This window comes from Leopardus geoffroyi, chromosome B2, assembly GCF_018350155.1.
Source record: "Leopardus geoffroyi isolate Oge1 chromosome B2, O.geoffroyi_Oge1_pat1.0, whole genome shotgun sequence".
NCBI classification, from domain to species: domain Eukaryota; kingdom Metazoa; phylum Chordata; class Mammalia; order Carnivora; family Felidae; genus Leopardus; species Leopardus geoffroyi.
In genome coordinates, this window is record NC_059332.1 from 57,693,584 (window position 1) to 57,719,492 (window position 25,909).

The window sequence follows — 25,909 nt, forward strand, 5'->3', positions numbered from 1 at the left end:
AACCCTAGGGGGTAGGAGCCACTACAAATTCTGAATCTACATAGTGTGCCTGACAAAACTGAACTAAAACTGTTTGCTAAAGCTCAGAACAGCTCAGCATTCTTCCTGTGGGTTTTTCTTTCCTTCTGGTATGCTTTCTTAGTGATTTCTGTCAGTGTTTTGAAAGAAATGTTTTAAAGTAAGTATTGAGATTCCTCCTGGGATTGTGCCTTGCTTTGATTATAGACATTTGTTTAGTTAGGGCATAGGCTAAGAGACCTTAAAATATAGTGGCTCTAAGTATATAGAAGTTTATTTTTATTAAAATTTTTTTTAATGTTTATTTATTTTTGAGAGAGAAAGAGAGAGTGAGCAAGAGAGACAGAGCGTGAGCAGGGGAGGGACAAAGAGATTGTAAAGCAGGCTCCAGGCTCAGAGCTGTCAGCAGAGTCTGACGTGGGACTCAAACCCATGAACCATGAAATCATGACCTGAGCCAAAGTCGGATGCTTAACCAACTGAGCCACCCAGGCGCCCCTGTTTAATTTTAAAAGTTTATTTATTTATTTTGAGAGAGTGGGGAGGGGGGAAGGGGAGGGTCAGAAAGAGAGGGAGTGAGAGAGAATCTCAAGCAGGTCCCTCACTGTCAGTGCAGAGCCTGACTTGGGGCTCTAACTCATGACAGTGAGCTCATGACCTAAGCCGAAACCAAGAATCAGATGCTCAACCAACTGAGCCACCCAGGCACCCCCTGAAGTTAGTTTGCTTAAACATTTTTAAAGTTTATTTATTCTGAGAGAGAGCATGAGTGGGGTAGGGGCAGAGAGAGAGGGAAAGAGAATTTCATGCAAGCTCCACACTGTCAGTGCAGAGCTTGACATGGGTCTCGAACTCCCGAACTGTGAGATCATGACCTGACCTGATACAAGGGTCAGACACTTAACCAACTGAGCCACCCAGGCGTTATGAATATATATTTTTCAATATAGGTTTTAGAATTTAAATTAATACAGTATTAGAATACAAAGAAACTTTGAAGCATTGTAGAAAAGTTACAACACTTATTTGCTATCACTTTCTCATGATAGTAAAAGTCATAAGAAAGCATTGGGGAGGTAGTCCCTTGGATATTTTGGGAATCATTCTTGGCCTACCCATATACTTCTGCCCAGTATTTTGTAATATGCCTCCTTCCTGAACTGACTGAAACACACCCCTAAAAGAGGACAGTTTAGATGACAGACCTTTTATAAGAGAGCCATAGTTTAGCTCATTTACATGTTCTGTATAGGAACTTCTATCAATTTAGGCTTTGTAGCAGGTCTGTCTCTCTTCATTTTGACTATGTATTTTCATGAAAAGACATCTCATTTTTTTACACTACCAAATTGATACTACATTGGGATTCTCTTTTCTATTGGAAACAAATTCTAGAACCTAGAGGCAAACAAATAAGTTCCTGAGTAAACCAAATGATTTCATAAAACGTATGGCGTTTTATGTATTTCAGTTCTTTTCACCCAGTCTCCATTCTGGATTTTCACTGGATTTGAGTTTTTTTGTGTATGTGTACATGGCAGGGTGGTGGTAGGTGATATTAATTTTCAGTATACTGAAAACACAGGCAACCATTTGTGGAGATTATGAGATAGGAAATAAGGATGTAGTGTAGATATCAAAGGACTCGGGTTTAAATACCTTCTCTGTTACTGACAATTGCGTCACCTTGAGCAAATTAATTACTGTGGGACTCAGTGTCTTATGGGACACCTTCAGATAAAACAGATCTGTCAGTGGGTCAGCAAACATCTTTTCCTAAGAGTTCCTTCCTTTTACTATTTTTATCTGCATTTAAGTTGGCAAATCATGTTTTTCAGTAATCATCATTATAAAATTTACTGGATTATTACTAGTTGAGAAATGATATTTAAAACCCAGCTATTCTTTAGGTTATTATTTTAAACAGTCATTTATGATTTTCTTGAATAGGAAATTTGTGTGGTTCGCTTCACACCTGTAACTGAAGAAGATCAAATTTCTTATACTTTGCTGTTTGCATACTTCAGTAGCAGAAAGCGCTATGGAGTAGCTGCTAACAACATGAAGCAGGTTAAGGATATGTACCTTATTCCTTTGGGTGCCGCAGATAAAATTCCACACCCTCTTGTGCCTTTTGATGGACCTGGTAGGTATACATTTTAATAATAAGAGTATGAATAAAAAAAAGTGGGAGGTGAGACCAGAGTGAGAAGACAGACTCTGCTTGCATTCTTGGGTTTCAGCCCTCTAGAGCTGACTTCACAGGGACAGGCACCCACCTAATAGGCTGTAATAAGCTAGATGCAAAAATGTACCCTGTGTTGTAATGGTTGAAAATGACTGTTCATTGATGTTTTTTATTTTATACAGGGCTTGAACTGCATAGACCCAATCTGTTGTTGGGCTTAATTATTCGTCAAAAACTGAAGCGGCAACATAGTGCTAGTGTTAGCACTAGTCATACAGCCGAGACTTCTGAAAGCGTACCAATGGCATTGCCACCTGACAAAAAAAGTAAGATGGAAGTTTCCACAGAAGAAACACCAGAGGAAGAAAATGACTTTTTTAATTCTTTTACAACTGTATTACACAAGCAGAGAAATAAGCCTCAGCAAACTCTTCAGGAAGACCTTCCAACAGTAATTGAACCTTTAGTGGAAGTCACCAAACAAGAGCCACCAAAACCTTTAAGATTCCTTCCTGGGGTATTGATTGGCTGGGAAAATCAGCCTTCTACTCTGGAATTAGCAAATAAACCTCTTCCTGTGGATGATATACTTCAGAGCCTTTTGGGCACTACTGGTCAGGTATATGAACAGACTCAATCGGTGATAGAACAAAACACTCTTAAAGAAATTCCTTTTCTAAGTGAGCAAGCTGACCCCAAAGCAGAGAAAGTAGATAAAGTGGAAGTAACTGATGGTGAAGCCAAGGAGGTAAAGGTTAAAGTAGATGATCTTTCAGAGTCTACAGGTAATTCAGTAGTAGGAGAAGAAACATCAGTAATGGGTTCTTCTTCCATTTCTCCTGGACCTTTGACGAGTCTTAGCCTCAGAGGTAAACCACCAGATGTTTCTACAGAAGCATTCTTAACAAATTTATCAATTCAGTCGAAACAGGAAGAAACTATGGAGAATAAAGAGAGAACGTTAAAAAGGCAGCTGCTGCAAGATCAAGAGAATAATTTGCAGGATAATCGGACTTCAAATACTAGTTCTCCATGCAGGTCTAATGTAGGAAAAGGAAACATAGATAGTAATGTCAGTTGCAGTGAAAACCTTGTTGCTAATACAACAAGGTCCCCACAGTTTATCAACTTGAAACGGGATCCTAGACAAGCAGCAGGACGAAGTCAGCAGATAACTGCTTCAGAAAACAAAGATGGAGATAATTGCCGGAATGGAGAAAAACACACCCTGCCTGGTCTGTCACACAAGGAGCACTTAACAGAACAAATGAATGTAGAGGAAAAGTTGTCTTCTGTAGAGAAGAGCTCATGTGTTCAGCAGGGTGATAATTCAGGGGTTGCACAAAACTCACCGTCAGTAGAAAACATACACACTTCTCAAGCAGAACAAACAAAACCCTTACAGGAGGATATTTTAATGCAAAATATCGAAACTGTGCACCCATTTCGAAGAGGATCCACAGCGACAACATCTCATTTTGAAGGTGGAAACACATGTCAATCAGAATTTCCTTCTAAAAGCATCAACTTTACTTCCAGAAGCACCAGCCCCAGAACAAGTGCAAACTTTTCACCCATGAGGCCACAGCAGCCCAACCTTCAGCATCTCAAGTCTAGCCCCCCTGGATTTCCATTTCCAGGACCTCCTAATTTTCCCCCACAAAGCATGTTTGGATTTCCACCACATTTACCACCTCCTTTACTTCCCCCTCCAGGCTTTGGCTTTGCTCAAAATCCCATGGTTCCCTGGCCACCTGTTGTTCACCTGACAGGCCAACCACAACGTATGATGGGTCCCCTTTCACAAACATCAAGGTATATAGGCCCACAAAATTTTTACCAGGTTAAAGACATTCGAAGACCAGAAAGGCGCCATAGTGACCCTTGGGGTAGGCAAGACCAACAGCAACTGGATAGGCCATTTAATAGGGGTAAAGGGGATCGACAGAGATTTTATAGTGATTCGCACCATTTGAAAAGAGAGCGACATGAAAAGGAATGGGAGCAAGAGTCTGAAAGGCATAGACGCAGAGACAGAACCCAAGACAAGGACAGAGACAGAAAAAGGGAGGAAGGGCACAAAGATAAAGAGAGGGCGCGGTTGTCACATGGTGATCGAGGAGCAGATGGAAAAGCAAGCCGGGATAGTAGGAATGTAGACAAGAAACCAGATAAACCTAAAAGTGAAGACCATGAAAAGGACAAAGAACGAGAGAAAAGTAAACATAGAGAAGGAGAAAAGGACAGAGATAGGTACCACAAAGATAGGGACCACACTGACAGAGCTAAAAGCAAAAGGTAAAATTTGCAGGCTGCTTCAAGATTACATTTAAATAACTTAAATGTTGTATCTTAAAAACTTTATGATTGCCTGCTAGGATTGTGCCATCTTTTAAATTTTTAATATTGGTGGTTTGCAGAACAATAAAATCTGTGTGTTGGTGCAGAGTGCTCTCTGTACCAGTGCTCATCATCCCTTCTTCATACCAACTGTCCCTAGTTCTAGGAATTTAATATTTTTAAAAGTTTTACATTGCTGTATATTCAAAGATTTGTTTTATTAATATGCAATAAAGGCTTAGAAATTTTAGTTTTATTCCTTACTTGGTAAATATGGTTAACTATGGAGTATATTTACTGCCTCTAGTGAATGTCCTTTATATAATGACTAATTTGAGAGTAATGTGTGCTCTGTAAGTTTGTTTAAATTGCACTGTTTTTAAAGAAACTGTAGAGGAGAAACAGAACGCCAAGCAACTTCATAATCAGATTATATTAATCATTTAGTTGAGCAGTTTTTGACCAAGAATCAGACGCCCAAGGAGTACATTTCTTGCTTTAATCTGCACTCATTGAAGGCATTTATTACCATTACTACAACTTTGTGGTAGGCCATTTCTTTCCTTTTCATTTTTGGCTCTTTGGAAACTTGAATACTTAAGCTTGTACATGATCTTGTGTTTTGCTATCCTTTTTACTGTAAAATGTAAATATTTTAAGGGATATTTTGATTCTAAATATGATAAAAGAATTTCTCACCTATTTTGTGTGTGTGATTTGAAATTCAGTAGTCAAAGTATTCTTTAAAGCTTTAATTATCATCAGATGCTAAACCCTTACTCCACCAAGGGCATAGAGCCATAGCTCTCTAAATCAGGCAATAGATGAGGGAAAAAACGATTTCTGTACCATAGATTACAGGCTATTGAGGTAAATCATGTAGTTCTAAAGAGGCTATGAATTGAGAACTACTAATGAAAAACTGTTGTAGCTATAGCTCACTTTATAGGTATGTTTCTGAAAACTTGTATACCATCAAAATTTGGTACACTGACTAATCATTTCAGAACTTTTATTTTAGAGAAACAGGTTGTGAATCTCTTTGGAACATGTGTAATTTGTTGGTGGAGGAGGGGGGATAACTACAGTTTTGTATGCTAGTACTTCTTGAAATAGAAAACACCTGGAGGCTGTTGTTAATCCAAATTTAAATTTACTTACACCCTAAATTACCTACTGTATTGATTGCTATAATTTAAACCAATAGCTACCAAAAGTTACTAGCACTTGAGGCCAAAAAAGAAAAAACAGTATCTTTGCTCCTCTGTATTAATGAAGAAAAATATAAATGACTTCACAAAATTAAAAAGATAAAGTTGATTTTCTTAAAAAGTATAAAGATTACAGTTAAAAATAGGTTTTGAAAATGAGTCAGCTTTGGTGTTCTCACTGGAGAGAAAAGGAGCTGAAATTCAAAACCAAACATTTTGTCTAACTTGCAATAACTTGCAACCCTTTTTTTTGTCATCCTTATCCTCCGAAATTAATGATCATAAAAGTTCTGAAACAGAGGACTTGTATTTAAATAAAGTTTGTTTAATTTTGGTCTACTTTTCTTTTGGAAATTAACTTGTTAGAAAACTAGTCAGTTTGCAAACAAAACTGGTCATCTTTTGCAGCATTATGAAGAAATTGTTCAGGGTTTTACTTAAAAAACAACAAAAACCAAAAACAAATCCCTCAAACCAAAAAAATTACCTTTTTGATTTCAACTATGTATGTTAGTAAGTCTGCTTCCCCTGATTAATCTGGTAGGGATGGTGGTGGGGAAGTTGAGTAGACATTGAATTTTTTTTTTGTTTGGTAAGGTAAAAATGGGTTAACCAATGGAAGAAAGCCTTTAAGTTAGTTTTTTATTACTTCTTAGCCAGTAGTTTCTTATATATATTGTGATGCTTTCATATCTCATTGGAGCTTGATCTCATAGAGGCTCCTATTAGTGGTGGCCATCTCCTGAGATTGATTACAGGGCTACTAAGTGTTAAAACCAGGTCTCTTACCCTTGTTGACTGAAACATTGTGGTGATTAGGGGGAGTATAGGCATATTGACTGAGGTTTTAACTTGGGAGGAAAGGGAAATGAGAAAAATTTTCAGTGAGTAGTAGATCCAAAGCCATTCTCAGTCTTTTAAAGTCTCACCTACAAACCAGCCTTAACACAAATGTGAGTTAAATGAGATTCCTCTTTGTTTCTCCTGTCTTAAGGAAAGCTTAATCTTCAAAAAATTTGATGCTTTTTAAAATTTAGAACCATCTTCAGACAGATTCTACATACCTCTCTTAAGTAAAATGTACCAGGGTGTCTCAATACCAAAAAGTCCACCTCTTGTCATCCTTGCAATAAGAAAGCCTCTGTGAGCCCTCTGTTATGTCAGACCTTGTGTGGAGCACTTTATATAAACCTTGGGCAGCCTGAAAGGTGAAGACTGACTTACCTCAGAGGTCTCTTGAGGAAACTTGTACTTAGGGGGAAAGAAAAAAAAAGTGCCGAAGGTTAGATTGCTATTGTCAGAACTGGAATTTAGCTCAGTTCCACTTTTCTTCAAAGTCTGCATGCCAGTTGTATGAGAATTGAGAACAGGAGAGAGGGACAAAAGCCTGATTACTGTATATGCCTTTCATAGCCCTTTTCCTCTCTATTCCACCAGCCTGTCTGTGGTGAATAGCCCAACTCCTCAAAGTGAGCAGGAAGACGAAAAGTGTGGGTTCCCTTGTATAGATCTGCAAAGTTTATCTTCGTTTCAAATCCTAATTCTCAAGTTCTCTTTTATTCTCTATTGGTGCTGTGACAAATTATTAAAAAGTTAGTGGCCTAAAACCACACAACTTTATTATTGTACGTTTCTCTAGATCAGAAGTCTGATGCAGATCTCAGGTTGAGATCAACGTGTCCTTCTCTGGAGGCCTTAGGAGAAAAATCCATTCCCCTTGTCTTTTCCAGCTTTTAGAGGCCACTCACTTTCCTTGCCTCAAGGTCCCTTCCTTCAATTCAAAGCCACCTCTGATCCTTCTGATTCCCTCATCCACTTTTAAGGGGCCCTTGTGATATATTAGGCCCACCCAGGTAATCCAGGATAACCTTCCTATTTTAAGGTCGCTGATGAGGAACTTGAGTTCCATTTGAGACCTCAATTCCCTCTTGCCATATAACCTATTTATAGGTACCAGGGATTAGGATGTAGACAACTTTAAGGGACCATTCTATTTACCACAATTCTTGACTTGCTGATTGTAACTTACTTGTGGGTGAACTAAGTTTTTGGAGTTAAAACACATCTAGGATCATAGTAAATATGTTTAAAAGTTAAGAAAAATACCAACAATAGGTAAGAAAATGGAGTGACAGTTAAACCACTTGGCTATATAAAACTAGTTAACTGCTAAATTTCTAATCAGGTATGGTCTTAGTTTTTAATTGTAGCTAGGTTTTTAAAGAAGGATATGAATCAAGTTAAAATGCATTATGAGAGCTTGCTAATGAACCAGATTTTATTAAAGCGAATAGTTTACTTAATTTTAACATTTAAATGTACCAGTTGCACTATTTCAGTCTGCTCAGATCCCTTTAAAACACTGGTCAAGTTACCACTTACTAATCACTATTTGTCTCCCAAGGCAAATCTTGAATAGAATTGGTTACTACTTTTAAAAAGGTGTCAACCCTGATTCTTTGATTCCTGTTTCATAAAGAATTTCAGTAATTCATGTATAGAGCAAGAAATTTTAGGTTAAGAGCTAGAAAGGTCTTGAAAACACGAGTCTACTTTATAGATGCAGAACAGAATCTTTGGGTGGGGGAAACCAGAGTACTTATAGGAGGCAGTGAATTCAATATAACTACCAATATCCCTAAATACCTTTTTCTGTGAAGTAATTCGGTGTGTGTATGGACATATCTGCCCAAGCTGTACTTTAAAAATATTCCTTATTTTAAAAGAGAATACTTCCCTCCTCTGTCCCCAAGTCAATTTTTTGCAGCAACTTTGTTGAATCTTTTAAAAGATAAACATTGCCTTACTTTTTTTATTTAAATCAAGTTAACATATAGTGTAATAATGGTTTCAGGAGTAGAATTTAGTGATTGATCACCTGTAACACCCAGTGCTCATCCCAGCAAGTTCCTGCCTTAATGCCCATCACCCATTTAGCCCATCTCCCTGCCCACCCTCCCCTCCATCAACCCTGTTTGTTCTCTGTATTTAAGGGTCTCTTATGGTTTGCCTACCTCTTTGTTGTTATATTTTTCCTTCCCTTCTATGTTCATCTATTTTGTTTCTTAAATTTCACATGAGTGAAATATGTCTTTCGCTGACTTATTTCACTTAGCATAATACCTTCAAGGTCCACCCACATTGTTGCAAATGGCAAAATTTCATTCTTTTTGATCGCTGAGTAAATACTCCATTGTGTGTGTACACACACACACACACACACACACACACCACATCTTTATCCATTCATCAGTGGATGGACATTTGGATTTTTTCCATAATTTGTTGTTGATGTGCTGCTATAACCATTGGGGTGCATGTGCCCCTTTGAGTCAGCGTTTTTGTATCCTTTGGATAAATACATAGTAGTGCAATTGCTGGATCCCTAATAGGGTAGTTCTATTTTTAATTTTTTTAAGGAAACCTCCACACTGTTTTCCAGAATGGCTGCACCAGTTTGTATTCTCACCAACAGTGCAAAAGTGTTCCCTTTTTTCTGTAGCCTCGTCTGCATCCTCTATTGTTTCCTGTGTTAATTTTAACCTTTTCTGACAGATATGAGGCATTCACCTTACTATAAAACATGTTTACATTCAACACTTTGTGTTTCAGAAGCATTGTAATGTTTATAGTAAAGTTATCTTAAAGGATTTCTGTATCAATTATTTCTATTTTGTGCTGGAAAAACATTACAGGAAATCTTCAACACTATCATCCCAAAGATAGCAAAAATGAATAATGATAATCCACATGAAATTTAAAAATTTTTAAATGTTTTATTTATTTTTGAGAGAGCGGGAGTTGGAGAGGGGCAACATGACCCGGAGATCATGACCTGAGCTGAAGTCTGATACTTAACTGACTGAACCACCCAGGTACTCCCACCACATGAAATTTTAGATTTTACAGTAAAAAAAAAAAAAAAAAAAAAAAAAAAAAAAAGTTTTCGAGTCATTTTGATTTATAGGAAATTGGTAGATAGCAGTTTTAAATTCTTACTTATTTGGTGCCTATTCTATTTGGTGCTTGATTCTTGAAATTGAGTGGTGAGCAGTACCATTCGCCTCCAGTCTTGGAGCTTGCAGTGTAGTGAAGACAAGTGATCACATCTTCATGTGAAACTGCAGCTGTGAGAAGCAACTTTAACAGTAATTCTCAAACTTTTTGGTTTCAGGATCTTTTTACTCTTTAAAAAGTTATTGAGAACCCAAAAAATGGGTTGTATCATTTAGCATATTAGAAATTAAGATGTTATAATTTACGAATAATTGTTAACACTGATCCTTATGTTAATGTAACATTTGTGTGAAAAATAACACTAAATTTGGTAAGAATGTCATGGTTTTCATTTTTGCACATCTCTGGATTCTCTTAACTGCCTCTGCATTCAGTGTTTTGCAATATGTCATCTCATTTGAAATATATGAAGAAAACCTGGCTTCATATGGAATTGTCATTGAGAAAGGAAGTACTCTGTGGATCCCAGAAGACATACGGTCTCTCAGAGTTCCTTGTTTTATACTTAAGGAAGTGCTGCTTTAAGGATAGGCACTTTGTATCATGAGAGAACATGTAGCCTATCATGGGGGTGTGGTTCATTGGAACTTTGGTAACCTTTGAGAACAGCTTTATTAGCTTTATACATAAAATGTATGTCTTTAAAGTGAGATCTAATTATCAGCCACCAAAATGAATTTTTTAAAGATCAGTTATTATCTTAATATCACCAAAGTTAGATGAAATGGTATGGGCCCAAATTTAAGCCAGTTTTTCAGCCAATATTGTTGGATGGAGTTTTCTTACATGGTTTCTCTTAAAAAACAGAACAGCACACACACACACACAGAGCCTTGGAATCAGTATATAGACATTCTGTAGTTCTACCTTACATTATACTTTGCTCATACACTTTTTCTAATGTTCATATACCTGGGGGTATGTTGTGTGCCATTGAATGGTGCCAAAGTTCTTAACTTTAGTTCTGGGGCCCTCCAATAGTATCTGTAGCTTTCTGATTGCAATGGTGTGGCAAAAACAAGTGCCCCCCTGCAAAAAAAATTTTTTTTAATTTTTCAAATGATAAATTGCTTAGTTTCTTTGTATAGACTGGAACCTGTACAGGTAGATTTTGCTTAATAGCAATGAGCAGCTAACCATGCCCCTGCCCCTTTATTTGTAAACCATTTTCTCCATTTAATAATTAATGTATCTTTCCTTTCAAACTTCACATGTTGCTTATTACCAAGGTAATATTTTTTCTCTCCAGGTATAGTCATACCTATTAGTGTATTGTGTCAGTCGTGTCGTCATTTGCTTTCTTGGTGGCCAAATTGTCATAAATACCACACTCTAAAAATGCAATGGTGGGGTGGGGAGAGAAAATGCTATCTACAATTATATCAATAACTGGTGATTGGGTAAAAGGAATTTTCTCAGGTTACTATTTTTGATGGCATAGATACAACCAGTACAATAATTTTTCAATGGCATTATTCAGAACCTATTTAATGCCCAGTTTTGAGATCTGTAGACTTGAAAATTTAGGTGTAAATGAAGTTTAATTTTTAAATTTGATCAGTTATGTAAGTACATGGCTTAAAAAGTCAAGTAATTTTATAAGGTTTGTAAACAAAACCCCGCAATGTTTGCACTACTCCTCTCCAGAGGTTACTATTTTCAGTTCTTTTAGATATTTCTTAGGATATGTGTCTTCATATTTGTGACATGTATGCTTTAAAAAAGGTTGCAACAATTGTGGTATCTATTAATGTCTTACTGTGGGATTTAAATGTTTAACCCTCACCAGCCAACTCCTTTCCTCCACCTTCCATCTTCCCACATTCATGCAATAACTTTGGTTTTAGTCCATATTTAAATTTCATATTATTGCAATCATATAAATATTCATAGCTGAGCCATACAACAGAATATGATTGTGTAGTTTTTTTCTTATATAATTTTTATTTTTCCTTTGGTTAATAATTTGCTTTTTATTTTTCTTTGTATAATTTAAAACCAATTCACAGATGAATAAATACTACATGAACTAATGGAGTGAAAACTTTCGAATCAACATGTTTATAGATATTGGATGTAGGAAAACCAACCAAAATCACTTCTTTAGCTGTATTTTATAAGCTTATAAATAAGGTATGTTAGCATTTAGACTATTTCAGTTAATAGTAAATAGCTGATTTCTAGTAAACAATGTGCCACAAATAGCTATCAAAATACATTTACATATATATTTTGTATATCAAAATTACCAGTATTTATGTCATTAATTTTGTTCATCTCCATTAAAAACATTATATCCTTCTGATTTAATTAACTCAATTTTTTTTGAGTCCTGAAAAAATACATCTTTAATTTTGCCAACAAAATCTCTTTTAAAAATCTCTTGAGTAACAGTATTTACCTTTCGGCCATATTCAAAGCCCCCTAGATAACTAATGCCATCATAGTTTAAATCAACAAATTTTTTGTGTGGATCAATATCCTCTGAGAGAATTAGGTTGTTATCTAGGTAGGCCTTAATAATAGTCTGATTTTGAATTACACTTACATGGTGCCATTTATTACAAAAGAATGTGCCATTGCTATAGATCATAGGCACAGATACGCTTTTTCCTAAGTTAACTGCTATTTTCAAGGACTGATTATGGAGACCAATTGCCAGAAAATCATTTTCTTCCTTTTGAGCTTTTCCTATCCATACAATTAAGCCTTCTGTTTCAGTAGTACTGAAATTTAAGGATATAGTAGTGAACTGAAGGTTTCTCATTCTGTAATCTGGATCAATGTATTTAATATAAGAATTACCCATAAATTTTGCAGTTGAAAATGAAGTTTTGTTTTCACAATACTTTCCCACCCAACCCAAAGCACAGAAACAATTGTAAGAAAATGATTGGTCGGGTATACATAGAGATTGGTGGAGACAAAGATTATTTGAACAGTGCACAGACTGGTTACATGTATTTCCAGTCCAATGTGGCAAACATTTGCAAGAAAAAGTTGTGCCATTTACTATACATTCACCCCTATTTCTGCACACCTTGTACCCACAGGGGGTCCCATCACAGTCACCTACATTTGCTCCGCTTTTTGCTCCTAATTCAGTTAATTTTAACTCTTGATTATTTATAATAACTTCTCGGACACAGCCCTGAAAACCTGCAGGTTCATTTGCTATTGACATAGGATTTACAAGATTTAAAGATGGCATTCCTCCAACATAGAAGTCAGTATTTGTGTCTAGGGAGCTCATTTTTGCATTGGCTTTTTCTGTTATATTTATCCCATCCAGATCCAGGTAGCCTTCCGCACCAACTCTTCCTGCTTTAATCACATGCCAAATACTTCCATTAATAGTCACTTTTTGGAGAGTTTCTAGAATGATAGTTCTGTCACCAAGGTTGTAGCGAAGTTGAACAGAACCATTTACTAAGGAGATACATAAAAAATCACCTGTTGAGAAAGAAAACCAGTTAATTAGTAACAGGAAAATGTTACTCCATTAAAAACTCTTGCCCTTTCTGGCCATTTGAGTAAGTTTTGGTTTTGGGCAAAAAAAGGCAAGTCTTGATCACAATGTTAGAGAATTTTATTTCCATCTACAGATGAAAATATATGGGTATTTATTCATACATATATCCTGTATTATTCAGGAATTGGCCACATAAGCTTTTCCTAGTTGTAAATATTTTGCATTGAATGAAATGTATTGTGGTACTAAGTTAAAGTGAAGTTTATCTTTAATGATTTTATCTAGTTAAGGATGAATGTGTAAAAAGCTTTTTTAAAGATGTTTTTACTCCAAACATCTTATTCTGCTTGATAGAGATTGAGGCAGTAAATAAGAGAGTTAAGAACAGTTAATACGGGTGCTATGAAAAAGTTTCAGCCATGTCCTTGGCATCAAGTTCTGTCTACAACTACACACATCCCTAGTTGAGATCTCTCTAAATTTCGTATCTCAGTTTGTGAACTTTCTCCCATACACCTGGCATCTTCCAGTCTTTGCAAACTCAGTGAGTCACTCCCTCATCCTCCAGTTCTTCAAACTAAAAATTTAGCTGTGATCCCTGATTCCACATATTTTTTTGTTCCACACATAAACAGGTTTATTAACATTTTGGTTCACTGCAAACATCTTGATTCTGTCCGCCTTTGCCATCTTCATTAGATTCACTAGCTTTATTTCTAGCTCAATCTATTTGCTAGAGCCTCTTCACTCTTCCTAATTGAATTTCCAATCTAAACTGAAGCTAAAGTGATCTTTTCAAGTGAAAAGATCTGGTCATTATACTACCCTCTAATGGCATTTGCTGTTGAGATAAAAGCCTAAAATCTTTAACATCTACAGAGGCTCTGCAGGTTTCCCAGCCCCTTTCTCCAGCTTCACCCGGAGTGTATTCTCCCTCTCCCTCCACTCTCTTTACTCCAGCAACACTGACCTTGTTCTTGCCTCCGAACGTTTGTGCACATTGTTTTCTTTTTCTTGGAACACTCCACCTCATCCCACCTCATCTAGGAAACCCCTATCCTTCAGGTCTGAGATCAAATGCCACTTCCTCAGAGAACTGTTCTGTGATTCCACAGAGTTGGTCAGGTTATTTATTTTATTTTATTGATAGCACCACATTTCTCTCCTTCACAATGTTTACCTCATTTTATAATTATATAGTCATCTGGGAACAAATATGAATAAATATGATCTAGCCTGTGTATGAAGTTGCAGTGAGGCATTCAAAGGAAAAGTAAATGCAGCTCTCTGTGCCAAGAAAAGAATGTGGCCCTTCAATGGTAAAGCTGCTTCAAGAGGTTAGCAAAGTGATTTACATAACAAATCCTGCAGATGTCTTCCTCAAGATAGCATTTTCCCTTCTCCCTAACATTTCACAACCAATAAAATTTCTTATCCATGGAGATTTCTTGGCACATGCTATTCTTCCTTTTCTCCTTGGGCAGTGCAACACTGCCTCACCTCTCTCCCACAGGGTCCTTTCCTTCTACTCCCCTTTGTGGTCCCCTTCCCACCATTATTCTAAGAAGACTGGAATATGTAGCAGGTCTATAGTCCTACACCTATGATTTCAACTTCAGAAAACTATATGAGCCCATGCAAAGTATGGTTCTCTGAATCATTTTCCTCATAGAGAATTTCTAGCGACTATAATCTGTCGTTATACCTGTGATTATTTAATAGGTGCCTCATCCACTAGCTCGTAAGCTTCATGGAAACAGGGTCTGTGTCTGATTTGGCCCAACGGTTTATCCCCAGCACCTAGCACAGCACCTGGCACATAATTAGATGCTAAATAAACAATTATTGAATTAAGAAATCACCTTTAGGAATGGCTGGGTGGCTCAGTCTGTTAAGCATCTAAATCTTGATTTTGGCTCAGGTCATAGTCTTGGGGTTGTGAGATCAAGCCCCATGGGGCTCCATGTTGACTGTGGAACCTGCTTAGGATTCTCTCTCTCTCTCTCTCTCTCTCTCTCGCTCTCTCTCTCTGCCCCTCCCCCACTTGCACACGCTTTCTCTCTCTCAAAATAAACTTAATAAAACCCAAAAAACAGTAAAAAAAATGATTAGGAAAGCTAAAGCTGCAATCTATCATATCAAGTTGCCAACTCTAAGAGGAAAGAGAATAAAGGAAGGCTTATTTTAATGCAGTTTTGCTGGTATGTTGTCTTATGAAGAACTGACCAAAAAAGGTGTTTTTCTTTTCCCCCTTTGTGTCCCTGGAAGCTAAGATTGCTCTTGTAACTGTACTAACAGATTTTGTCATTCAAACCTTTTATTTTAGTTGACTAGAATATGGTGCTGTAGTCATGGGTTGTGAGAACGGATTGGCATTAGGATAAGTATACGTTAGAAATTGATCCCTAGTGGACAGTCCTTACAAGAAACTGAACTCATAAATGGACTGAAGATCATAAATGAATTCACTGTTGCTATTGTTCTTTAAAAAAAATTGTTTTTAATGTTTTATTTATTTTTGAGAGAGAGCACGAGCCGGGGAGGGGCAGAGAGACAGGGAGTCACAGAATCCAAAGCAGGCTCCAGGCTCTGAGCTGCCAGCACAGAGCCTGACAGGGGGCTCTAACTCATGAACCATGATATCATGACCTGAGCTGATGTTGGATGCCTAACTGACTGAGACACCCAGGCATCCCTGTTGTTATTCTTTTTAATGTTTATTTTTGAGAGATTCGAAGAAGGCTCCACACTGAGAGCGGAGAGCCCCATGTGGGGCTTGAATTCACCAACCTCAAGATCATGACCTGAGCTGAAGTCGGACACTAAAGGGACTTGAGCCACCCAGGCACCCGGGATGACTAGGCTTTTTAAAAACATATTTGTGAGGCTTATAACTATAGCAAGATGAATTCAGGCTATCCATGATCAATTTGTGCTTAACATAATATTGATAATTTTTATGTGTCAAAACACTTTTTCCTAAAGATCGCAAAGGGTGATCTCTCTCTCTCTTTTTTTTTTTTAGAAAGGGTGCAAGTGAGCAAGGGGCAGAGAGAGAGAATCCCATGAGGTGCAGAGAGGGAGAGAGAGAATTGGGACTCACCTTGGGGCTCGAGCTCACCTGATATGGGGCTTGAACTCATGAACCATGAGATCGTGACCTGAGCCAAAGTCTAATGCTTAACCGACTAAGCTACCCAGGTGCCCCACATTCACTTTAAGATATTAAATTCTTACCAGCAATGGATAAACAGGTGCCAAGGATTTATTTCTTTAAAATTTATTTCCAAAATGAAAGACCTAAAATCAACTAGCATAATTTTGAAATTATCATTTTGTTTCAAATTTTATGTTAGATTAAAATTATTAACCTCGGGGCGCCTGGGTGGCGCAGTCGGTTAAGCGTCCGGCTTCAGCCAGGTCACGATCTCGCGGTCCGTGAGTTCGAGCCCCGCGTCAGGCTCTGGGCTGATGGCTCAGAGCCTGGAGCCTGTTTCTGATTCTGTGTCTCCCTCTCTCTGCCCCTCCCCCGTTCATGCTCTGTCTCTCTCTGTCCCAAAAATGAATAAACGTTGAAAAAAAAAATTAAAAAAAAAAATTACTAACCTCAAAATAGACACAGATACTTTATTAATTGAGAATTTGGTCTTCTACATATGAAAACCTAATTGGTTGTTGACGTCTAAATTTGTCTTTTTTTACATTGTGTACTAAGTGGGCACTTTTTACTGAAAGTTCCTCTTAGCAGAGAATCAGCTAGAAGACTTAGTTAAGGTTACATTAAGCATAACTCATAAAGAAGGTAAAAAGTATGAGAACATCACTTGTATTTTATGCAACCTTAAATAAATGAAACATATGTTACCACTTCATTACACCAATTGAACACTAATAAGTAAGTTTATGCTTTTCATCTGATAAGTACCTTTTGGCTAATCTGAAAATGTAAAGCTTAGATTTTTAATATTTTACAGTTTTCGTGATTTTCTTACATAAGTGTCAAATGCAGCACCAACCATGACATGAAAGTAATAAATCTATTTTTATCTCTTTTTGTAAACAGTGTCTAAAGCAGAGAAAAGGAAAATCTTGACTGACATGAATTGAAATACAGTGCCATTTAATAACAGATGAAAGAAAATGTGCTCTTGTCTTCCTACATATGTTAATATGTATGAGCTTTTTATTTTACATACATAAACACAAATATGTATCTAGTGTACTAATTATAAAACTATAGTACAACATTCTTGGCCAGTACTGTTCCAAATATATCTTGATTTTATGCTCTTGTCATACAAAGGTTAATCCTGAGGTTTTTTTATGAGCAACATAACTAAAACTGATTGTTTTTTTTATAAAGTTTATTTATTTTAAGAGAGAGACAGAGAGAGCACGAGTAGGGGAGGGGCAGAGAGAGAGAGGGAGAGAGATAATCCCACACAAGCAGGCTCGACCTGTCAGCACAGAGCCCTACGTGGGGTTCGAGCCCACAAACCATGAGATCATGACCTGAGATGAAATCAAAAGACGGATGCTTAACCAAGCTAAGCCATGCAGGCACTCCTAAAGCTGATTGTCTTTTAATGGCTCTTGATTTATAAGTATAAATTTTCTGTTTATGTACAATTCTTCCTTTTAGCATTTTCACAGGGAGATTTAATCATGAATTTAAAATAAAATATCAACTCTCAGCAAAACAAATCTCTTCTAATGTATATTTTGTAGCTCAATCATGTTATCTTTTTCTTTGAAATTATCTTTTCTCCTTGAAATTATTTTGAAGGTATTTTACCAGTGCATTGAGATGGAAACACTTTAGTCTAATTCCCTGATATTCTAATCACTTAGCAACATATTAAGACACCTTTAAAAGAATACTTAGATTACATTGTGAAAATCAGGAAACCATTTTTGTTGACTATGGGAAACTAAGTAAGCTTATTTAATTATTTCCCAATACCAAAATTTCATTTTCTGAGAAACAAGATGAAAGAACAGCCAAATATAAAATTTATATATTTTGCAACAGAATTATAACTATAAAACCAAATGTCTTTGTCAAAATTCGGGAGAAAAACCTATGAAAATGGAAACCAACAGTAAAGTAATAAAAACTCAAAAACAATTTTTCAAACTGGAGCATACTACGTGGATATTTTTATTCCATATTGCTTTGCAATGATTGTGCTACTTTTAATAGTTAAAAATATTTTGGGGCGCCTGGGTGGCTCAGTCGGTTAAGCGTCCGACTTCGGCTCAGGTCGTGATCTTACGGTCCGTGAGTTCGAGCCCCGCGTCGGGCTCTGTGCTGACAGCTCAGAGCCTGGAGCCTGCTTCAGATTCTGTGACTCCCTCTCTCTCTGACCCTCCCCCGTTCATGCTCTGTCTTTCTCTGTCTCAAAAATAAATAAACGTTAAAAAAATTTTTAATAAAAATATTTTTACCAACTTATCTTGGAATGTGAATCCTAGGTTTACTATTTAGATAACAGAATAACTTAAAGAAAATTTTTGGAACTCTAAATGTGGGTGGATTTACTGGAAACACATCATTCATGCCTTCCTTTCCTTTATTTTTTATATACATATTTTGTTCCTTTTGACATAGGGCTATTGTGCTTGGCTTCAACCTCTTTTTTGATGGGACGGTTATACAGTTGAGAATATGCTGTATGTGAATTTTGCTAACTTCAATTCTAACATAGCTCTTGCTATTTTATTTTTTTTTTAATTTATTTCTTATTTTTTTAATGTTTATTTATTTTTGAGAGAGAGACAAAGCACGGACAGGGGAGGAGCAGAGAGAGAGGGAGACACAGAATCTGAAGCAGGCTCCAGGCTCTGAGCTGTCCGCACAGAGTCCAATGCGGGGTTCAAACCCAGGAACCATGAGATCATGACCTGAGCCGAAGTCAGATGCTCAACCAACTGAGCCACCCAGGTGCCCCACCTCTTGCTATTTTACTAAAATCTATATTTAGGGAGTCAATTCGTAAACATTCACTTGCAGCGATAACAGAACATTAGAAGTATCAAATGTTTACATATTTCATAGGCTAGGTGACTTAAAGAAATAAAAATACTCTATTATATATTTCTTAGTTAGGAATTCATTACGATTTTTCCCCCTGCAAATATCCCACCAACTTTACCTGATTGTGCTTTTAAGTGCTGTGCAACATAAAATAAGATGCCATCTGCAGAAAGAGGCTGAAACTGCAACTGAATATGTGTCTTTTTCTGAATACGGAAGGAAGCAAAAGACATCCAGGATAATTCATGGCTTCTGAAAGATGGATCACTTATAGATAAAGCTAACAAAACAAAAACATGAATTTAAAAAAATTAGTATTGCTCATATATACAGTATATTTAATTTTATCATTTAAGAACTTACCTTATCTTCCAAGAGTTGCTCCTTGCTAAATAAACTGAACCATGGTAAACTTGTTCTAATCCCACTAAATGTGGGCTTATTGTAATGGGGCCAATTATTGAAAAGTCTTCTATTACTTCTGGCAACTCTGCTCCTTTTGGCTGGTACTGTGTGGCACAGATCCTCTGCTCTAGATCGATTATATTATAGAGAGGCATCAAATGCATAGATTATGAGAATGTTTTATTCTTATCTCAAAAAATTGAGACTCTTGGGAATGTCTTACATTAAAAATGCTTCCAAACAGAGATACCACTGTATGAATTATTCTTTAGTTTTTTATTTCTGATTAAAATGTAGAATGTAATCAAGTCAAGGTTATGTTTAAAGTGACTATGTAAATGGAAATAAGTATCAGTTTACTTGAGAATAATTTAGATCTGTATCTCTTCAGAAAGTACGAACCTTTGGGTTTTCCTTTATGGTAAGTCTAAGTAAATTCATTTCAGTATAAATTGAAGTAGAATCATTATATAGATTTATAATGTCTCATATATTATTTGTTGCTTCTATGTGTTTATGAAAGGAAGAAGGAAAGTTCTGAATGTTTGGCAGTATTTGTCTCTCTGGAATCTATAGATTCTTTGAACCTCATTTTATAATGTGACAGTGCTTCTTAGCTGGTTCACCATATATCATTGACCTAGTTATTTTGCCTATTCTCCCTTTGGACCAGGCCTGTATTGTTGTCCTTCGGTTGACAGGTAACTGGTAGGTGTTTATTCAAGAGGTGTTGGCATTTGCTGATTTTTAAGCAATACACCATTCATTTTGACTTATTGCAGTTCAAAATGGTAGAGGTTAGAATCTCCCAGTATGACTCGTAAGAGTGTAAAGTCCTATTCCTCACTCCTAGACCAGACCCTTAATAGAGCTGAGATGGGGTCTAGGAAGTATATTTTAAAAAAACACCCAGGTGTTTCTGGCATAGGCGTTACTTGGACCATATTTTCAAAAACACTGAATTAAGGTTTAAGAATACAGGGGTAGTTTAAAAAGTGAAAGTCCTTTTGAAGTCATTTTTGTAAGTATTACTAAGGTAAACATAATCATTATAAGACATTTAAACACTATGGAAGAACGTAAAGTAAAAAGATGAAATTCCATTGTTCTTTCTCCTCTCTTAATTCCCATAAGCCACTGTTAACAGTTTATTGAATATGTAGCCAGTGTATTTTCTGATGCACATATAATTAATGTGTGTGTATATCTAGCATCTGATTTATTTCACATAAAAGAAACCATATTATATACAAACTATGCATTACTTTTTCCACTCAATAATCTATCTTCATGAGACTCTGATATTAGCATATTTCACCTATTGCTTCTTATGCTATTATACTAAATGTTATTGCACACTATTTTTAAAACTAAACTATCTTTAGGGAAATTTTAGGTTCATAGCAAAACTGAGCAGAAAGTACAGTTTCCATATACTAACCTGCTCTGCATATATAATCCCACATATATAACCTCTTCATTATCAACATCCTGCTATGGAGTCATACAGTTGTTACAACTGATGAACCTACATTGACATATAATTATCATCCAAAGTCCATGGCTTACATTAGGGATCATTTTTGGTGTACATTCTGTGGATTTTGACAAATGTATAATGACATGTATCTACCATTATAGTATCATACAGAGTAGTTTTACTGTTCTAAAAATCCTTTGGGAGCACCTGCGTGTCTCAGTTGGTTAAGAGTCTGACTCTTGATATAGGCTCAGGTCATGATCTCACAGTTCATAAGATCAGGCTTCACTGTCGTGCAGAGCCTGCTTGGAATTCTCTCTCTACCTCTCTCTCTCTCTCTCTCTCTCTCTCTCTCTCTCTCCCTCCCTCCCTCCCTCTGCCCCTCCCTTGCTCTCTCTTGTGCACCCTCTCTCAAATAAACTTAAAAAAAATCCTCTGTGCTTCACCCATTTATCCCTCCTTAACAACTGGTAATCACCAATATTTTTACGGTCTCCATAGTTTTGCTTTTTCCAGCATGTCATATAGTTGGAATCACATGGTATGAAGCCCTTTCAGCTTGGCTTTTCTTCAGTTAGTAATATGCATTTTAAGTTTCCTCCATGTCTTCATGTCTCATTTCTTCATAGTTCACTTCTTTTAATGCTGAATGGTATTACATTGGATGGATGTACCACAGCTTATTTATTCATTTATCTACAGAAGCACATCCTGGTTGCTTCCTAGTTTTTGCAATTATGAAGAAAGGTGCTATGAATATCTGCATGCGGGCTTTTTGTGTGGACATAAATTTTCAGCTCATTTGGTTAAATATCAAGGAGTGCAATTTCTAGATCATTGGTAAGAATATGTTTAGTATTGTGAAACACTGTCCAACTGTCTTCCAAAGTGGCTGTACCATTTTGCATTTCCATCAGCAATGAATAAGAGTTCCTGCTGCTGCTATACCCTTGTCAGCATTTCGTGTTGTCAGTGTTTTGGATTTTAGCCTAAAATGGTGTGTAGTGGAATGATATATGTTGATATGTCCTAGAGAGAAAAATTAGGGTGTATGCACGTGGAATTAAGGGAGGTGATATTTTAATAAAGAATTCATGAAGGTGAATAAATGACCTCTGTGGATCCTTGGGAAGACAGAAAATAATGAGTTCAAGGCCCATGAAGTGGAAACTTTCTTGCCATGATCAAGTGTGACTAGAGAGACAATAAAGAAGGGGAGAGTTTTAAGAGAGAAGGTCAGACAGGTTATTGGACCAGATCACATTGTCAAAAAGTGATGTGTTTGAGAGTTTTCCTACTGGCAAGCTAATAAGTTAGTTTGCCACATTTCATAGATAATTGCAGAAAACATGAAACACCTGGTTCAGAGACAAAGGACAGTTTATGACTCATAGCATAGCAGTACAAGAGTATCATAAATTTTGTGTCAGTTTCAGGAACCCCTATTCTCTTAGAAAAATGTGAAGAGGACCAAGTAACACCTACACACACATAAGTGGGTTGCTTAGAGAGGAAATCTGAGCTTAGAGGTCCAAGTCTTTTATAATGGGCAGTGAGCATGCCTGCTCTTTGCTCTGAAGGAAGACACCATCTCTGTCTTCCAAAGCAGGAAACAAACTGGCTCTTCTCTTCAAAGTTAATATTATCAGTAGTGAGATGGATGTACATTGTGTACTCTTCAAGGGCACAGAATCATTTTCTCAAAGATTTGTAGTATTTCCGTATTTCTGCAAAGATTAAATGATTTGAATCTGGGCATACAGAAACATCAGATGGATCTAAGTGGAAGGTCACTCTACAGAATACTGTCAAGGAGATGGAAAACAGATAAGATAGAGAAACTGTTCCAGATTGAAGGAATCTGAAGAGACATGAACACCAAATGGAACATACATTCCTAGAGGGCATCCTGGATCACAATGAATAAACATATTGTTGGGGCAGTTGATGACATTTGAATTGGGTCTGTGAGTTGGATGGTAGTTTGTACTAAGGTTAACTTCCTGATCTGGAGATTTGTATGCTGGTTATATAAAATAATATCCTTTTGTTTGGGGGAAATAACCACAGGGATGTTTAGAAGTGATGGGGCATCACATCCTTAGATTGCCCTTGAAAGGTTCAGAAAAACACTAATAATGACAAATGGTGTGTGGCATGTGTGTGTGTGTGGCACACAGAGAGAAGAAAATGAAATATAAAGGAAATAATTGGAGAACATGGATGAGGGAGATATGGGAATTCTTTTTATTACGGCAATTTTTCGGTAAGTTTAGAAGTATTCCAAAGTAAATCATTAAAAATTATTTTCTTTGTTGTTTTCATTACATACCTCTTTAAAAAAATTAATTTATTTATTTTGAGAGAGAAACACACAGAGAGAGAGGAGGGGAAGAAAGAGAGGGAGAGAGAGAACCACAAGTAGGCCCCTGCCCTGTCAGTGCAGAGCCCAATATGGGGCTCAATTTCATGAACCATGAGATCATGACCTGAGCCAAGATCAAGAGTCAGATGCTTAACCAACTGAGCCACCCAGGTGCCCCATACACCTCTTTTTATAAGCACTTTCAACCCTTAAAAGTACCTTTGTGTTAACTGGACAAAATGACTTTTTAAACACCTCAAAAGTAAGCTCAGATACAGCAAATAAGGTATGGACTAAAAAACCAAAACAAAAGCCTCAAAGATGAAGATTAAACTGATCAACATTAAACTGATCAGCGTATGATCTAGTCCTACCTGTTACTGATGGGAAGGCAGAATTACCTTGTTTTTCCTCTGAATTATAGCTTTGTACAAATCTGTAAATGTTTATATAATATCATTCATTCCCTTAGCATTTACTGTGGTTGTCTTATGGCCTAGTTAATATCTGTAAATGTTTCATAGGTCTTTGACAAGTATGTGTACTGGGAAGTGCTGTATTCTTTATGCTCATTATGTCACATGAATTGATTGTTGTCTAAATCTTCTATATTCCTCAGTGATTTCTGTCACTTGACCTATTATTGAATTCCAGATCATATATCAGCCTACTCAACTACCCCCATGAAAGTTTAAAAGTCATCTCAACTGTGTCCAAACTAAGCTCTTCATTTCTCCAAAAATATATGCTCCTTCCATAGTCTTCTTCATTTTAGTTAATGGCAACATCATCCTTCCAGTATCTCAGGATAAAAACTTTGCAGTTATCTTTGACTCTTGTCTTTCTTCCTTTCACATGTGATCTTTCAGCAAATTGGGTATGCTGCATTTGGTTGTCATGTCTCTTCAGATTCCTTCAGTCTGGAACAGTTTCCCTATCTTATCTGTTTTCCATCTCCTTGACAGTATTCTGTAGAGTGACCTTCCATTTAGATCCATCTGATGTTTCTGCATGACTAGATTCAAATCATTTAATCTTTGCAGAAATACAGAAATACCACAAATCTTTGCAGAAAATTATTCTGTGCACGTGAAGAGGTACACAATGTACATCCATCTCACTACTGATAGTACTAGCTTTGATTACTCCTATTTGTGTTTGATAGGTTTCTTAAAAAAATTTTTTTTAATGTTTAATTTTGAGAGAGACAGAGTGTGAGCGGGGCAGGGACAGAGAAAGAGGGAGACATGGAATCCGAAGCAGGCTCCAGGCTCTGAGCTGTCAGCACAGAGCCTGACGCGGGGCTCGAACGTGCCAACTGTGAGATCATGACCTGTGCCAAAGTTGGATGCTCAACCGACTGAGCCACCCAGGTGCCCCATGTGTTTGATAGGTTTCTTTACTTTAAAGTCACTCAGAGATGGTCTGGTGCCAAACCAGATAAAAACACTTAGACATGGTAACAGAGTAAACTGGAACAGCAGTACAGATCTCTTGAGGACCATACACTACATGGCAGTCAACTAATGGATTATGTCCTATTAATACAGATTTTGGGATGTCACTGTCACAATATTGAATAATAACAAAAATATATTTTCAATACAGAAATCTCAACAGCTTTGCTTGCAGCCATTTATTTCCAGGTACTGTTAGATTTGTAATATGATCAGAACAGCTGACGATATCTCTGGCTTTTGACTCTGAAGCTGCAATTACTCAATGTTACCCTTACTGCACCCTTATTTTTCAAATAGGAAACAAATCTTTCCACACAACCTCCTGCTGTCTCCTACTGAATGTATGGTAAGCTACAACATCAGAGAAGGTGCTTCCTTTCTGGTAAGTATGAATGTATGTCAGCATGGGCAGGGGTAAGGAACTCAGACTCCAATGTGCTGTGTTACGGTAGGTCAGACAGGCAGGGAAGCATGATTTAGTGTTGGGTGGCTGGGAGGTAAGGGGGGAGCCAGATTTATGAGAAGTGGTAATAATTAACAAACTACAAATTACAAAGCCCTATGTAATCTTACCTAATCCTAAAAACGCTGAGATAAAATCTATCATCGCCTCTATTTTATAAATGAGGAGGAAATGGAGGATCAGACATGTTAAGCCACTTGTCCTGGATCACTTTCAGTAGCTGGCATAGAAGGAGTAGGTTCCCAAAGAACAGAAACACAGACAGTGCAAAACAAATGACATAAGGTAAGAACATGCTAAGAGCTATAGGAATCTTCATGAAAGATGGGGCACTTGAGCTGTGGCTTGATAAAAGATAGAATTTGGGAAAAGTCCAGGTTCTCCAGTAACACATACAAAGTTGTTCCGACAGTGAGTCATCTTTAGGAGACTTTAATAATCAATGTAGGTCAA

General features: G+C 36.9%; 2 protein-coding genes across 8 annotated transcripts in view; one reads left to right on the forward strand and one right to left on the reverse strand.

The window, feature by feature from the left end:
* The window catches only part of PHF3 (PHD finger protein 3), an 82,242-nt gene extending 76,994 nt beyond the window's left edge, over positions 1 to 5,248 (forward strand). For all 6 annotated transcript variants that reach the window (XM_045498662.1, XM_045498664.1, XM_045498666.1 and 3 more), the window contains 2 exons: positions 1,969 to 2,164; positions 2,389 to 5,248. In XM_045498662.1, coding sequence (XP_045354618.1) covers positions 1,969 to 2,164; positions 2,389 to 4,508 — 2,316 coding nt within the window. In that variant the 3' untranslated portion in view covers positions 4,509 to 5,248. The remainder of the gene's footprint in view (positions 1 to 1,968; positions 2,165 to 2,388) is intronic.
* Positions 5,249 to 11,685: 6,437 nt separating this feature from the next.
* LOC123608563 (protein eyes shut homolog) overlaps positions 11,686 to 25,909 on the reverse strand; it is a 363,718-nt gene continuing 349,494 nt past the window's right edge. For both annotated transcript variants that reach the window (XM_045498669.1, XM_045498668.1), the window contains 2 exons: positions 19,402 to 19,563; positions 11,686 to 13,227 (listed from right to left, as the gene is read on the reverse strand). In XM_045498669.1, the coding sequence (XP_045354625.1) occupies positions 12,038 to 13,227; positions 19,402 to 19,563 (1,352 nt within the window). In that variant the 3' untranslated portion in view covers positions 11,686 to 12,037. The remainder of the gene's footprint in view (positions 13,228 to 19,401; positions 19,564 to 25,909) is intronic.